The sequence below is a fragment of the Hemiscyllium ocellatum genome, chromosome 17 (genome assembly GCF_020745735.1).
Source record: "Hemiscyllium ocellatum isolate sHemOce1 chromosome 17, sHemOce1.pat.X.cur, whole genome shotgun sequence".
Lineage (NCBI taxonomy): Eukaryota > Metazoa > Chordata > Chondrichthyes > Orectolobiformes > Hemiscylliidae > Hemiscyllium > Hemiscyllium ocellatum.
Window position 1 is genome coordinate 69,932,722 of NC_083417.1, and position 15,176 is coordinate 69,947,897.

At 45.8% G+C, this 15,176-nt stretch overlaps 1 protein-coding gene across 2 annotated transcripts in view; it reads right to left on the reverse strand.

Moving 5' to 3' along the window:
* slc38a7 (solute carrier family 38 member 7) overlaps window positions 1-12,958 on the reverse strand; it is a 32,902-nt gene extending 19,944 nt beyond the window's left edge. Inside the window, exons 1-5 of one of the 2 annotated variants that reach the window (XM_060837842.1) lie at window positions 12,888-12,958; window positions 8,095-8,489; window positions 5,323-5,521; window positions 1,778-1,928; window positions 215-313 (exon numbers count right to left, since the gene is read on the reverse strand). In XM_060837842.1, the coding sequence (XP_060693825.1) occupies window positions 215-313; window positions 1,778-1,928; window positions 5,323-5,521; window positions 8,095-8,337 (692 nt within the window). In that variant the 5' untranslated portion in view covers window positions 8,338-8,489; window positions 12,888-12,958. Of the gene's footprint in view, window positions 1-214; window positions 314-1,777; window positions 1,929-5,322; window positions 5,522-8,094; window positions 8,490-11,603; window positions 12,190-12,887 lie in introns of those variants that run through there. The other variant, XM_060837843.1, reaches the window with a different exon arrangement.
* Window positions 12,959-15,176: the final 2,218 nt, after the last annotated feature.

Genomic DNA, 15,176 nt, shown 5'->3' on the forward strand with positions numbered 1-15,176 from the left:
TGGTCTGACTCATCAAATACTTCCTGAGGGACAGCAGTGAATCTCCATTCAGGAAGCGTCCATGCACCTTACAGTACAGGGCACTGTGGGCACAGGGCTCCATCCGATAAGCAGCAGCCACAAAGGTGCCCATGACCATGGGATGCCATCGAGATAATGACCCAAGGGCGCCGCACACCAAATAGTCTTCTGTGACAATTGGTAACCGACTTACCTGGTTGGGATGTCCCCAGTGTGGATACCTTGATCCGGCAGGATGTACTTAACAATGACTATGATGGTCACGTACCAAGTCCCCAGCACACTCAGGGTACTAGAGAGAGAGAGAAATGGAAAATCATTCAAACGGAGTGGTTGGGCCCGCTGCATCACTCCTGGAATATCCACTCTACCCCTGCTTAACAACTAGAAACGTTAGGGTCTGGGTTACCTTTTTGAAATGTCTTGAGGGGGTCTGGCCTGTCTGGTCCATAACAACACGCCACAACAATTCCTGTTTTTAACCAAACATGCTCAAATCCTCTTGTGAAATGGGTCAAATAAACTGTTTGTTTTTCAAATTGGTCGTTGTACCTGCACATTAGCTTTTAGGTGACTTATGAACAAGGACATCCAGGTCCTTTTGTACACAGACATCTCTCAATTTATCACTATTTAAGAAACATTGTATCTCTGTTGCTCAGCTGTCACTATAGGGGAATGTAAACTCCAAGAATTGGTGCACTGACATTTCAAATAGCTTACACATCACAACCACGACACATTCGGAGACACAAGTGGAGAGTGATTCATGATCTCACAATTTCACTTTGATCCTCACAGCAACCCCAGAAAAACAAAGAGACTGGAGATTTTTCCACAGGTTTTGTTATGACAGTTGTTGTAACAGTTGGAGGGAAGAACATCTAAACTGGGTTGTGGGGGACTGACAATGAACCAAAAGTCAACTGTCTCGGACTTGCGAACTGGGATTTGGAGATCAGTGCAAAGAAATAATCTCTGGTGGACAAGAGACAGAAAAACACAAGATGGAGGAAAAAAAAGCCACCCACTTTGTATGAGGTAACCATAGTCCCACACAAAGGGGCTGATAAGCACCTCAGCTGAAGCCAGATTGAATCATGAGGCATGGACGTTGGACCAGGAAGACTTTGAGCAAGTGACAGTTGAGATTGTAGGGCAAGGTTGGAAGGACTGATGGTTGTTTGAGCAGATGACATTGGTTGTGGAAGGAGGAGCAATGGCTGGGCCTGGAAAGCCAGCTAAATAGTGAGAGGACGGGTGCACAAAGACAGGGATCGATGCGCATTACAAAGAAATGAGCTTGGAAAAGACTGATGGGTGCTGAAGAGACAAAAAGCTAGAATATGATGGATTGGATGGGGTGGTGGAGGAAAAGGAAGTAAGGGGGCTGTGGGGAATTGGAGATAGCAACACAGCAGTAGAGAGGTATTCAACGGTCAATGGTTTAGGAAGAAGAAATCCAATGAGTTTCTCAGTCTTGCTAAAGATGAGGGTATAGAAGGGCGCTAAGGAAGTTTGTGTCTGGATGATGGGTGCCCCACACTATCAGTCATAAAAGCAGTTGTCATGTGAGTCTGTGGCATCAGGGCAAAGGAATCATTGGTGAAAACAAAAATGAGAAATGGAGAGTATGGGCGACTGCTACAGCTAGGAGTAGATCCAGGAGCATATGGACCGAGGAGAGAAGAGAGAGAATTTAAGAGCCAAAATTCAACACAATAGGCATCAGAACATCAATAAACCAAGCACTAACCTGGCATATTTCTGGAAGCCGATCTCTTTGGGGATGGAGAGAGGTAGGATGACCAGGAGAGAGGTGACTGAAATGGTGAACTTTCGGTCATTGTACCAGTGGCCATTAACTGAAGAATCTCCCTCAGGTGTGTGCATCAATGCCCCAACAACTGCAAAACAAAGCAAATACTGACAACCATTTCCGCATGGAGATGGTAATGTCATTAGACTAGTAACCCAGACTAATGTTTGAGGACATGGGGTTTGAATCGCAACATGCAAGAATTCAATAAAATAACCTGGAATATAAAAGGGAGGCTAGTGACGACCATGTCCCCACTATCGGTTATAAAAATCCCCTTTAGGGAAGGAAGTCTGCCATCTTTACTCAGTCTGGCCTACATGTGACTCCAGACCACCATAGTGTAGTTGATTCTTAACTGATTCAGAGTGCTGCAGGGCTATGAGGGATGGACAATAAATGCTTCCCAGCCTTCAATACTCATATCCCTTCAATGAATACAACAAAACTCATGGCTTTCTCAATTCTGTTTACCATTTCTTCCGTGGTGCAGTGCTCAGTGTTATCTTGAGCAGGCAACCAGATCAACGGTCCATTTTAAACTCTACAGAATAGGGCTTCACTGCATTGGTATTTATGGACAGCCTGTAACAAAATTCTTTTGACAAACCCAAACATGAACAAATTTTAAAACACAATCTGGTCATTTACCATATCGTTCAAGCAACCCAAGTGTGCAAACTGGCAGATACACGTCCTTCATGAACAGGTACTGTATGGAGTGTAACATGCTCTCAGACCTCCAGCCATCATGATGAGCAAATAGAGACACTGACTTTTTTTTTTTACAAACCCACCGACTCCCACAGCTACCTGGATTACACCTCTTCCTACCCTACCTCCTGCAAAAATGCCATCCCGTATTCCCAATTCCTCCGCCTCCGCCGTATTTGCTCCCAGGAGGACCAGTTCCACCACAGAACACACCAGATGGCATCCTTCTTTAGAGACCGCAATTTCCCTTCCCATGTGGTTGAAGATGCCCTCCAATGCATCTCATCCACATCCCGCACCTCCGCCCTCAGACCCCACACCTCCAACCAAAGGACAGAATCCCCCTGGCCCTCAGTTTCCACCCTACCAATCACCGCATAAACCAAATCATCCGCCGACATTTCCACCACCTCCAAACGGACCCCACCACCAGGGATATAGTTCCCTTTCCATCCCTTTTAGCAAAGACCGTTCCCTCCATGACTACCTGGTCAGGTCTATGCCCCCCAACAACCCACCCTCCCCTCCTGGCACCTTCCCCTGCCACCGCAGGAATTGCAAAGCCTGCGCCCACACCTTCCCCCTCACCACCATCCCAGGCCCCAAAAGGAACCTTCCACATCCAAAGTTTCACATGCACATCCAGCAATGTCATTTACTGTATCCGTTGCTCCCGATGCAGTTTCCTCTACATTGAGGAGACTGGACGTCGCCTAGCAGAGCGCTTCAGGGAACATCCCTGGGGCACCCGCACAAATCAACCCCACCGACCTGTAGACCAACATTTCAACTCCCCCTCCCACTCTGCTAAGGACATGCAGGTCCTGGGCCTCCTCCACCGCCACTCCCTCACCACCCGACGAGTGGAGGAAGAACGCCTCATCTTCTGCCTCGGAACACTTCAACCCCAGGGCATCAATGTGGATTGCACCAGTTTCCTCATTTCCCCGCCCCACACTTACCCCAGTTTCAAAGTTCCAGCTCAGCACTGTCCTCATGACCTGTCCTACCCGTCAATCACCCTTCCCACCTATCTGTTCCACCCTCCCCTCCGACCTATCACCTCCATCCCCACCCCCATTCACCTATTGTACTCTTTGCACAATTCTCCAAGTGTGGCCTAACCAAAGTCTTATAAAGCTGCAACATGACACCGTGATTCTTGTACTCAATCCCCCCACCAATAAAGGAAAGCACCTTATTTACCACCTTATCTATTTGTGTGGCCACATTCAGCGAGATATGGATTTGAACCCCATGGTCCTTCTGTGCATCCATGCTGTTCAGGGTCCTGCCATTAACTGTATACGTTGCCTTAGTATTTGATCTCCTAAACAGCAACACCTCACAATCCCCTGGATTAAACTCTGTGTGCCATTTCTCCAACTGATCTCTATCCCATGATATTCTTTGACAACCTTCTATCCTATCCACAACTCCACCCATATTTGTATCGTCTGCAAACTTACTAACCCACTCACCTATCTACATTTTCATCCAAGTTATTTACATATATCAGGAACAGTAGAGGTCTCAGTACGCATCTACTAGCTGTGGACCTCCAGTCTGAAAAACCTTTCCACCTTTACCCTCTGCCTTCTATGGGCAAGCCAATTCTGAATCCACATGGCCAAGGTCACCGTGAATCCCATGCATCTTAGTCTTCTGGATGAGCCGACCATGAGAGGCTTTGTCAAAAGTCTTACTAAAATCCACAAAGACATTCACTGTTCTACCCTCTCAGTCAACTTTGGCACCTCCTCGAAAAATTAAATCAAGCTGGTAAGGCATGACCTACCCTGCACAAAGTCATGCTGACGGTCCCCAATTCGGTCATGCTTTTCCAAATGGGTGTAAATCCTATCCCTAAGAATTTTCTCAAATAGATTCCCAACCACATGTGAGAGACTCACTGGTCTAGTCTCCTGGATTGTCCCTATTGCCCTTCTTGAATAGAGAAACAACATTAGCTGCATTCTCTCCACGTCTGCACGTTTCCTCCAGGTGCTCCAGTTTCCTCCCAGAATCCAAAGAAATGCAGGTGAGATGGATCAGCCACGGGAAATACAGGGTTACGAGGTTCATATAGGGGCGGGGGGATGGATTTCAGAGGATGTGTGGACTTGATGGACCGAATAGCTTGTTTCTACACTGCAAGGATTCTATAACTCTCATGGCTATAAACTGTGGCTACAAGAGCAGGTCAGAGACTTGGAATATTGCCACAAACCAACTCATCTCCCGACTCCTCAAAGTCTATCCAACATCTACAAGGTGCAAGTCAGGAGAGATATGGGATAGTTCTCCATTTGCTTGGATGAGTGCAGCTCCAACAACACTCAAAAAGCTTGCCACCATCCAGGTCAGATCAATCGATTTGAGTGGCACCTTATCCATCATTTTCAATATTAACCCCTCCGCCACCAACACATAGTGGCAGCAGTGTGTTTAGCATCTACAAGATTCACTGCAGCCACTCACCAAGGCTCCTTACTGGTGATCTCTGCCATCTAAAAGGACAAAGGCTTGGGAACAGCACTAACTGCAGGTTCCCCTTCAAGCTAGACATCATCAGACTTGGAAATAGATTGCCATTCCTTCAGTGCTAATGGGTCAAAACCCTGAACTCCCTTCCTAATGGCATGGAGTGTCTACCTGAACCCACTGCATTCTCCAGTTCCTACACCATTTCTCTCACTGGCTACATGCCACAGAGATGCTCCCCTGCCCCAGCTAATAGGCTAACCCATCACCCTGCCATGACTCACTCTTGTCCAGCTGATCTCCGATGATGATTAAGAAAGCGATGCAGGTGCCAAAGGTGTAAACAGCGATAAGGATGTCGCAGATGGTGCCAATCACCTGCCCACAGGCTGCCCTCACCACCTCCTGGTAAGTGGTCTTGCTGCTGACCTGTGAGCAGTAGGCCAGAATCACCAAGCCGGCGATTATAAATAACACTAAACACTGCAGGGGGAGAAAAAAATGGTGAAATCCATTACGGTCAAAGTAACACCATTTAAAATTACATCATACAGTACAAACACAGACAGCACTGATGAAAACCTCTCCCTACTAACATAATGATTGATAATCAGAGGATACAGATTTAGAACACAGAGGAACCTCGATTATCCAAACAACACGGGTGGGGAGTATTTTGTTCAGATAATTGGATGCCAGATAACACAGTTTAGCCAAACAATGGGGCCTTGCGTTCTTGTTTGGATAATCTGAAATCTGGATAATCAAATACCAGATAACCCGAGGTTCTTTCGTAATTAGTAAAAGAACCAGAGGAGAAAGGGGAATTGAAAGAAAACTGCTGCATTAGTTAATCTCTTCATGACCAAGTCCTCCTCCTTGTCTACATTCTTATGAGCTGTCAGCATTTCCCAATTCCAGATCTATCAGGTGGCCGTGCACCAAGCTCGGAGTTCCCTCCTGAAGGCTTTCTAACTCCAGCTGTGCCATAACGCTTCCCTTTCCCAATCAGCCTTTGGTCCCTTTCATTCCTGGTGCTCAACGTCAATTTATTTTTATTAATTCTTGGCACGTGAACATCACTGGGTGGGCCAGCATGGATTACCAATCCTTAATCATCTTGGAGAAGGTTATGGTGAGCTGACTTCTTGAATCACTGCAGTCTATGTGAATCACAGAAACCCTATGGTGTGGAAATGGGCCATTTGGCTCAACCAGTTCACCCAGGCCCTCCGAAGAGTAACCCACCCAGACACATTCCATATTTACCCCTGACTAATGCACCAAACCTACACATCCCTGAACACACGATGGCCAACTCACCTAACTTGCACATCTTTGGATTGTGGGAGGAAATCGGAGCACCCGGAGGAAACCCACGCAGACACGGGGAGAACATGCAAACTCCACAGAGTCTCCCAAGGGTGGAATCGAACCTGGGTCCCTGATGCTGGTAAGGCAACAGTGCCAACCACTGAGCCATCACGCCACTTATGTAGTGCAATATAAGATAGTGCTGCTAGGAAGAGTGTTCCAGGATTATGACCCAGTAACACTGAAGGTTCAGTATTTAAGGATCTATTTGCATGGCAGACAGTAAGGGTCCATTAAATTATTCTCAGGGAAGGTGGGGGCTGTGGAGAAATTGAGTTGGGTTGTGATTTTCTGGAGTTTAGAGGAACAAAGTGATCTCGTACATCCCTATGACTCTTGAAACTTACAGGATTCTGAAGGGGACAGTATGAATCTATAACAGGAGCCAGGGTGAGATGGACAGTCATTTGATTTTGTTTTTAGGGAATTGAGGAACAAGGGGAACAGCTGGGAAAGTGGAGTTAAAGCCAAAGATCAGCCAGGAATATACAGCACTAAGTGGCAGAGCCCAGTGGGCTGAATGGACAACTCTCCCCTGATTCTTATGGCAAAGTCGGGTTACAACACCTGTGAAACACTTCGGGATATTTTTTAATGTATTGCTGACAAAAATAAAGACTTTTTCTTCACTCATTGAGACAATTTGTTAATTCAACAATGTGAGGGGAGAGCAAACTTCATACCACACGAGGTGTTGTGTTCCCCCCACCCCCCCTCCCCGCTTTACGCTGATGTTTCTTACAAACTGTCCTGATGAGGGCAAGAGTTCAATACCATCCTCGGGTGACTGTCTGTGTGGAGTTTACACGTTCTCCCGGTGTCTGGAGGAGTGTGTTTGGACACAAAGGGCCTGCTTCCACACTAAGAATTTTATAGGTTTACATGTGAGCCTTCTCTCCTGTAGCTTTGATTGCCATTGCGGTTCTAAATGTGTTTGCAGAAAAAGTGAGGCGGTAGCAGAGGATAGACCCGGCAGTCTACAGAGCTGCCACAGAGAACACCACCCAGATCACTGATCATCTCAGGTACCAGCACGCGGGTTACGAGGGGGTCAACCAAAACACAGCAGGCACCAGAATCTCCCCTCAGAATTCTGAGCCTAAACTTCCACCTCTAATTACTGCAATGGTTTGGAACAATGCTGCAACTTCAGACTTGGGAGGTCAACACAGAGCTAAACAAAAAGAGATTGGCTGCTTCACTGGGATGAGACACTCGCGCTGGCAAACAGTTACTGGAACTGATGGGCATAACATCGGCTTTGGCATGGATAGAGTAAATAGACAAGGTCTTTTTCCCTGGGGTGGGGGGAGTCCAGAACTAGAGGGCATAGGTTTAGGGCGAGAGGAGAAAGATTTAAAGGGGAGCTAAGGGGCAAACATTTCACGCAGAGGGTGGTGAGTGTATGGAATGAGGAAGTGGTGGAGGCCGATGCAATTACAGCATTTAAAAGGCATCTGGATGGATATATGAATAGGAAGAGTTTGGAGGGATATGGGCCGGGTGCTGGCAAAAGGGACTAGATTAGGTTGGGATATCTAGTCAGCACAGATGAGTTGGACCAAAGGGCCTGTTTCTGTGCTGTACATTTCTATGACTATGATATCTGGTCAGCATGGATGAGTTGGACTGAAGGATCTAGTTCAATACTGTACATCTCTATGACTCTCTGACCGTCTCACCAGTTGCAGGACGATGCCAGCCACCACCCCTCCGGCCACGAAGAAGGCATAGGGAAAGTTGAGCAGCCCTGCACCCAGGGCAGCGTTCACCACGATGAACACAGCCCCATACGCCGGTGTGCCTCCTTCCCGTTTCCTACTGTGGCTTGCTGGGTTCTGCAGGAGACTGGTCTTCTCCTCAGCCTCTGGGCTCCAGCTCCAATCCTGCTGTTCACTGTTCACCGTGGCTTCACAGAACGCCATCTCCACGTGGACAGTCAACTGGAAAGGAACCACCGCCTGAGCACTTAGTCAGCCATCCTGCAAAGCAAATGACGTCAGACCCGAAACCTTCTGATCATGCACAGAGAAGTGAAAAATACGGACTTCCTCTTCACTTTGTTCAGACTCAGCATCTGAAATAAAGGAGAGACAGAGAAGATGAAATAAAACAAATTAAAACAGAGAACATGGTGCACAGCATCTCCCCATATAATCAACCATATGAATTATGAGCCTTCCTTTCTACAACAGTGTAAATGTGGCTCAGTGGGAAGCAGAGTCACCTGACAGGACATTCATCCAAGTCTCTCTCTCGAGACAGGGATGGACAACTTGAGCAGGGTTGCCATTCCAAATGCAGAGCTGAGGGAGTGCAGCACTGTCAGGAGGTAGCGCTATCTTGTGGAGGTGACAAAACCAAAGCTCTGTAAATGGTTACGGAATCACAAAAGTGTTACTGCACAGAAAGAGGCCATTCAGCCCCTTGTCTGTACAGGTTCCCCAAATCAGCATTACGACATAGTGCTACTCACCTGCCTTTTCCTTGTACAGTTACACACTTAAACAATCATCCTGTTCTCTGTTGAATGTCTAATTGAACCTGCCTCTGGAACATTTCCAGCTAGTGTACTGCAGACCCAAACCACTCAGTGTAAAAACAAAGTCTTTTCTCGCTTTACATTTGCTTCCTTTACAAATCTTATGTTGTCCTGCAGTCCTTGATTTGTTAAAAAAAAATTCATTCATGGGTCATCACTGGCTAGGCCAGCATTTATTGCCCATCCCTAATTGCCCAGAGGGCAGTTAAGAGTCAACCACATTGTTGTGGGTCTAGAGTCACGTGTTAGCCAGTCCAGGTAAAGTGGCCACAGTCCCCTCCCTCCTCTTCGTGCCCACTCAGATTCCTTCCCTAAAACACCCAGATTAGAATTCATCATTAGACTCTCAGTTCCAGATTTTTATGGAATTCGAAGTCCACCATCTGCGTGGCAGGATTTGAACCCTGGTCCCAGAACATTATCTGGGTCTCTGGAATAACAGTCCAGCGGCTTTACCATCAAGCCATCACCTCCCCCAGATTCTGTTGATTGGGAATGGTTTTTTTCCTCATCTAACTACTTTGATCAGCCCTCTCATAATTTAGCAAACCTTTATCTGATCTCCTTTTATCCTTCCCATGTTCAAAGTGAACAGTAACAATCTTTTCGATCTATCCTCATCGCTGAAGTTTCTCATTCGTGGAACCATTCTTGAATAAATCATTTCTGCACACTCCCCAGTACAATCACATCCTTATTGTAATGTGATGCCCAGAAATGTAACCAATACTCCAGCTGAGGTCAACCAAGTATCTTATACAAGTTCAACATCGCTTCCTTGCTCTTGTATTCTGTCCCTGTTAATGGAGCTGAGGATACAATATGCTTTATCAACTACACTCTCCATCTATTTTGCCACTTTCAATATTCTGTGCACATATACAGCCAAGTCCTTCCTCTCCTGCGTCCCCTTTAGAACTGTGCTCCTTATTTTGTGTTGTCTATCCATGTTCTTATCAAAACTCATCACTTCACATTTCTTTGCACTGAACTTCACCTGCCCTCTCCAGCAACTTGTCATGTCCTTTTGGAGTTCTACATCGTTCTCCTCATGGTTTACAATTCTTCATCTGCGAACTCCAAAATGGTCCCCTCCATACCAAGTAGATGACTTATTGAGGAAAAGCGTGTGTCCAAATAGTGACACCTGGGGACTCCACTGCAAACATTCCTTCAGCCCAAAAATCCATTAATCCGATGTGATTATTTTTTACTTATTTGACCTGGACCCAATATACCGACTACTGCAGCGGACAGCTGGAACTGACAACCAGAAGTGGCAGATTCAAACCACTACAAATGCCGGAGGAAACATCACAGAAGCGCTTCACAGGAGGCTCCCAAGCACTGAGGATGTCACCTAGACAGGGGACGAAACGTCGGCAATACAAATTCCCAGCTCAGCGAACAGAACCACAACAACGAGCACCCAAGCTACAAATCTTCTCAAAAACTTTGAACATCCATGAAACATTACTCTCTATTTCCCATCAATCAAACTAATTTTGCTTCCATGTTCAAGAGCTATAGTATTCCTCACAGATCTGGTGTATGCCATTATATGTGAATCTATCAGTTTGAAGTCTATGTACCCTCATCAACATCAACCCTTTCAATTACCTCTTCAAAAAAAAAGGTAGTCCAGCACATCAGTTAAATAAGATTTCCCCTTAAACTGAGGTGCTACATTTTGATAGGGCAAATCAGGGTGGAACTTATACAATTCATGGTGAGGTCCTGGGAAGTGTTGTCAACAAAGAGACCTTGGGGTGCAGGTTCACAGTTCCATGAAAGTGGAGTCTTGGGTAGACAGGATAGCGAAGGATGGGTTTGGTACGCTTGCCCTTATTGGTCAGAGTATCGTAGTTGGGATGTCACATTGCAGCTGTACAGGACATTGGTGAGGCCACTTTTGGAATACTATATTCAATTCTGGTCTCCCTAGATATTGTGAAACTTGAAAGTGCTCACAAAAGATTTACAAGGATGTTGCTGGAATTGGAAGGTTTGAGCTATAAGGAGTGGCTGAGACTATTTCCCATGAAGCAGAGGCTAAGGGTGACCTTAGAGGTTTATAAAATCAGGAAGGGGCACGGTTAGTGTGAATAACCAAGGTCTTTTTCCCAGGTAGGAGAGTCCAAAACTAGAAGACATAAGTTTAGGGTGAGGGGGGGGAAAGATTTAAAAGGGACCTAAGGGGCAATGTTTTCACACAGAGGGTGGTGAGTGTATGGAATAAGCTGCCAGAGAAGGGGTTGGTACAATTACATTTAAAAGGCATCCGAATTGGTACATGAATAGGAGGTTTAAGAGGGATATAGGCTAAATGCTGGCAAATGGGACTAGATTAATTCAGATATCTGTTGGACAAGTTGAACCAAAGGTTTGTTTCCACACTGCATGTGTATATGACTAACACATTTTTTTCCCCACATCACTACTGAATCTATTCTGGATAACTTTTTTGAGAAGCTTCCCAACACTTAAGTTAACAGTGAAAGGTATCACAGCAGTATTTGAAAGAAGGATACCTTATCATCCAGAGTCCTGATCAACATTTAACATTCCACCAACATTATCAGAGAATCTAACAATTAGCATAAACACCTCTTTCTAAAATACATTCACATCAAATGGTGAATCAGTTACCTCGGTTATTAATGTTATCCTGATAAAAACTGCTGGAAGTACTCTACACTGTGAGCCCAGTGACTCTTGTTTTATTTTCTCTGCTAATGAACTTACTGATTGTAGCATTTCAATGACTACAAATTAAAAGTGATGCAGTTTCTTTGAGGTAAAACAAATGTCAGCAGAGCAAGGACTGAATACTTCCCTCTAATTGTCTGTACAACATGTACTGTAAAGATTGGATTCTTGTTGACTGAGGTGTCTTGAAGTTCAGTAATGCCACCACGTACATGGATATAATTGCTCTGTGGCTTCTGTTCTTATGTTACCAACCCATAGTAAACAGAGTCTAGATTAGAGTGGTGCTGGAAAAGCACAGAAGGTCAAGCAGCATCCATGGAGCAGGAAAATCGACATTTTGGGCAAAAGCCCTTCATCAGGAACCATAAACAGAGCTGACTGATTAACTTACTGACTGACCAGCTGAACTAAAACGGTAAAATGGAGTGCTTTTATAATAGTGTCACGTGCCACAATGACACCCAATTGCCTTAAAAGGTACAAGAGTCTTTGTGAGATTTACGCAACACTATGAACTGCTGACTTGGTTGTACAGCACTAAGATGAAAAAAGGTTACAAAAGGAGACCCTTTCACAAAGTTGCCTTCCATTCTGATTAACACCATAAGCAAGCACTTCCAGCTGTTTTGTTAGGTTGAGCCACTGAAACATAAGCAGCACGTGAGCCCATCTCATGGTATAGCCTGTGCTGCGGGAAGTCGGTGTCAGCAGCATGCACCCTGTTCAACTCAGATAAATACTGTCTGCTAGGCTGCTCAGATCCCAAGAAAGCGAGGTCTACAATGCCAACAAAATACTGGGCACACTGGAGATCTGAAATATCAGCAGAAAGTGATCGAAGGGTCTGTTTCCATGCTGTACATCTCTATGACTCTAAAGTGCTGGAGAAACCCAGCTGGCTATGGCAGCATCTGTGCAGAGAGAGAGAAAATAAAACAAGAGTCACTGGGCTCACAGTGTAGAGTACCTCCAGCAGTTTCTATCAGGATAACATTAATAACCGAGGTGACTGACTCACCATTTGATGTGAATGTATTTTAGAAAGAGGTGTTTATTGCCCAGCAGTGAGGAAATCTCTGACAGGCATACCCCCCTCTCATTAAAGCACAACAACCAGACCCTCTCCCAACCAACAAGAGCGCCTACAATTAGTTACTCCCTTCTCCTCTTCCCTCCCAGGCCTTGGATTACTCCCCCCACCTTTCCTCCCTCAGCCATTACCTGCAGGAAACCCCTGAGCCGGCTCGCTCTCCCCTTCCCTTCATTACCGCTCTGTCACATGACCACGCGGCTCTCCCACGTGACTGGATTTACCGCGGGGACCGCCGGGAACTGTCGCTAGGCACGCCGGTGGTTGTAGTCCACCTTTGCGTTGCAACTGCGAGGCTCCCAGGCGGCTGGGAGGAGGCAATGCAGGCAGGCTGGCCCATTTGGGCCTTTGTTCCCCATTCCCCTTTCTTAAAAAGAGACTTCAGCATTGCACAGAGATGGGGGAAGGGTCAGAACACAGTCCAGGCTCATTATATGATGAGATCTCAGGAGCAGAGTTACATTATTTGTTCCATCTCCTGAATATAGGAGGAGTCATGGGACTTGGGACTTCAAATCCAAACCAGAGAAAGTCCTCAATACAACACAGAACTGCAGAGACTGGAAATCTGAAAACCAACACAGAAATTGCTGGAGAAACTCAGCAGATCTGAAGAAGGGTCACTGGACTGTTAACTCTGCTTTCTCCCCACAGATACTGTTAAACCTGGGAATTTTTCCAGCAATATGTTTCAAAGCCCTCACCTGTTTTCCTCTTCCTCCTGTTTACACTCAGTTCTTTCATTATCATCAGTTTGTAAACAATCCCAGCTCCATTTCACAGCTGCATTGGAAGAGGAGGTTGTGAGATGGCATGAGAATGAAGAGGAGGGACAAATGAAGTGGGGACTCTTAAGGCATTCAACAGCTCATCTCTTCTCTCACCTTCCCAAGACACAGCCTTGCTCAGGGTCATCAAGGCAGGGCAATGAGCAGTCTGTCTTCAGCTCTGTCCTATGGTCGATGTGGGATTCATAGAAACAAGGAGAGTTCACAGTTGGTATCAATCACTTTGCCAGTATTACTGAATGTGGCACTGTAAATGAATCAAACGGTGTATTTAAACTCTGCTTTATGATGCCATCTCCAGCTTAGCATTGCAATCTCCGCCTGGACATTAATCTGTTGGAGAATGGAATAATCAAAGTGGAGGACAAGCAAGGGCAGTTCATGTGCTGAAAGGGTTTTTGAGTGGGAGCGATTTGTGTTTGCAGTGGCTCAGGGTTTAGCATTCACATTCATGTTATCTAAAGCGAGCCTGTGCAAGGACACTGAGGGCTTCTCTAGCAGTGCGATGAGCAGCTGCAGATAGCCAGCTCAGGTCCAGGCTCTGCTTCAGGGGATGCTGAGCAGATGTGCTTTCCTCGTCCTGCAGTTCCTTCTTGTTGTGCAAAGTTCAGAGACCAGGGTCGCTCCCGAAAGCCTGGCTGGTCTGTACTGAAATCCTTTCCCACAGATGAATACCCCAGGGTGTTCTAATAGCACTTTGACTGCTATGAATGTATCCAGTCACTGTTGCAAACATGAGTTTCCCCACGTCAGACAGAACTGGACAGCATTCAACTCAGTGCCTTGGTAAACATAGCGTTAGTCACCTCAGGGAGATATGCACAGCAAACTTGTTTTAACCGGTACCTATGGGACCACGACTGTGTCAGTTGCGTAAATATTCCTGTTGATCAAGAGTCTGCATAATCAATGTAAAAACCTGAGTAATAGTAACGCAATGCATAGGACTTACACATCACTGTTGTACTTTATTTACAGCATAAATTACTTCAACGATAGGGTAACATTGCCTTACATAAAACTTATTGCCAGGGAACCTTCTCATTAAACCTCAACATACTACTCCGGCATCGAGATAATACAGGAAACTTCCCATATTTCAAGTTTTTTTTGCTGGTTCATCAAGAATGCCAGTTCATGGTTAAGTCATAGAGCTGTATAGGATGGAAACAGACCCTTTGCCCAACTCGTCCATGCTGACCAGATAACCAAATAAATACATTCCCATTTGCCAGCACCCGGTCCATATCCCTCCAAACCCTTCCTATTCACATACCCATCCAGATGCCTTTTAAATGTTGTAATTGTACTAGCCTCCACCACCTCTTCTAGCAGCTCGTTCTGTACACGTACCACACTCTGAGTGAAAAGGTTACCCCTTAGGTCTCTTTTATATCTTTCCCCTCTCACCCTAAACCTATGCCCTCCCCCACACCCCAAGGAAACATCCTTCTCTATTTATCCTCATGATTTTATAAACCTCCATAAGGTCACCCCTCACCCTTCGATGCTCCAGGGAACACACCCCCAGCCTATTCAACCTCTCCCTGTAGTTCAAACCCTCCAACCCCAGCAACATCCTTGTAAATCTTTTCTGAACCCTTTCAAGTTTCACAATATCTTTCCTAGAGC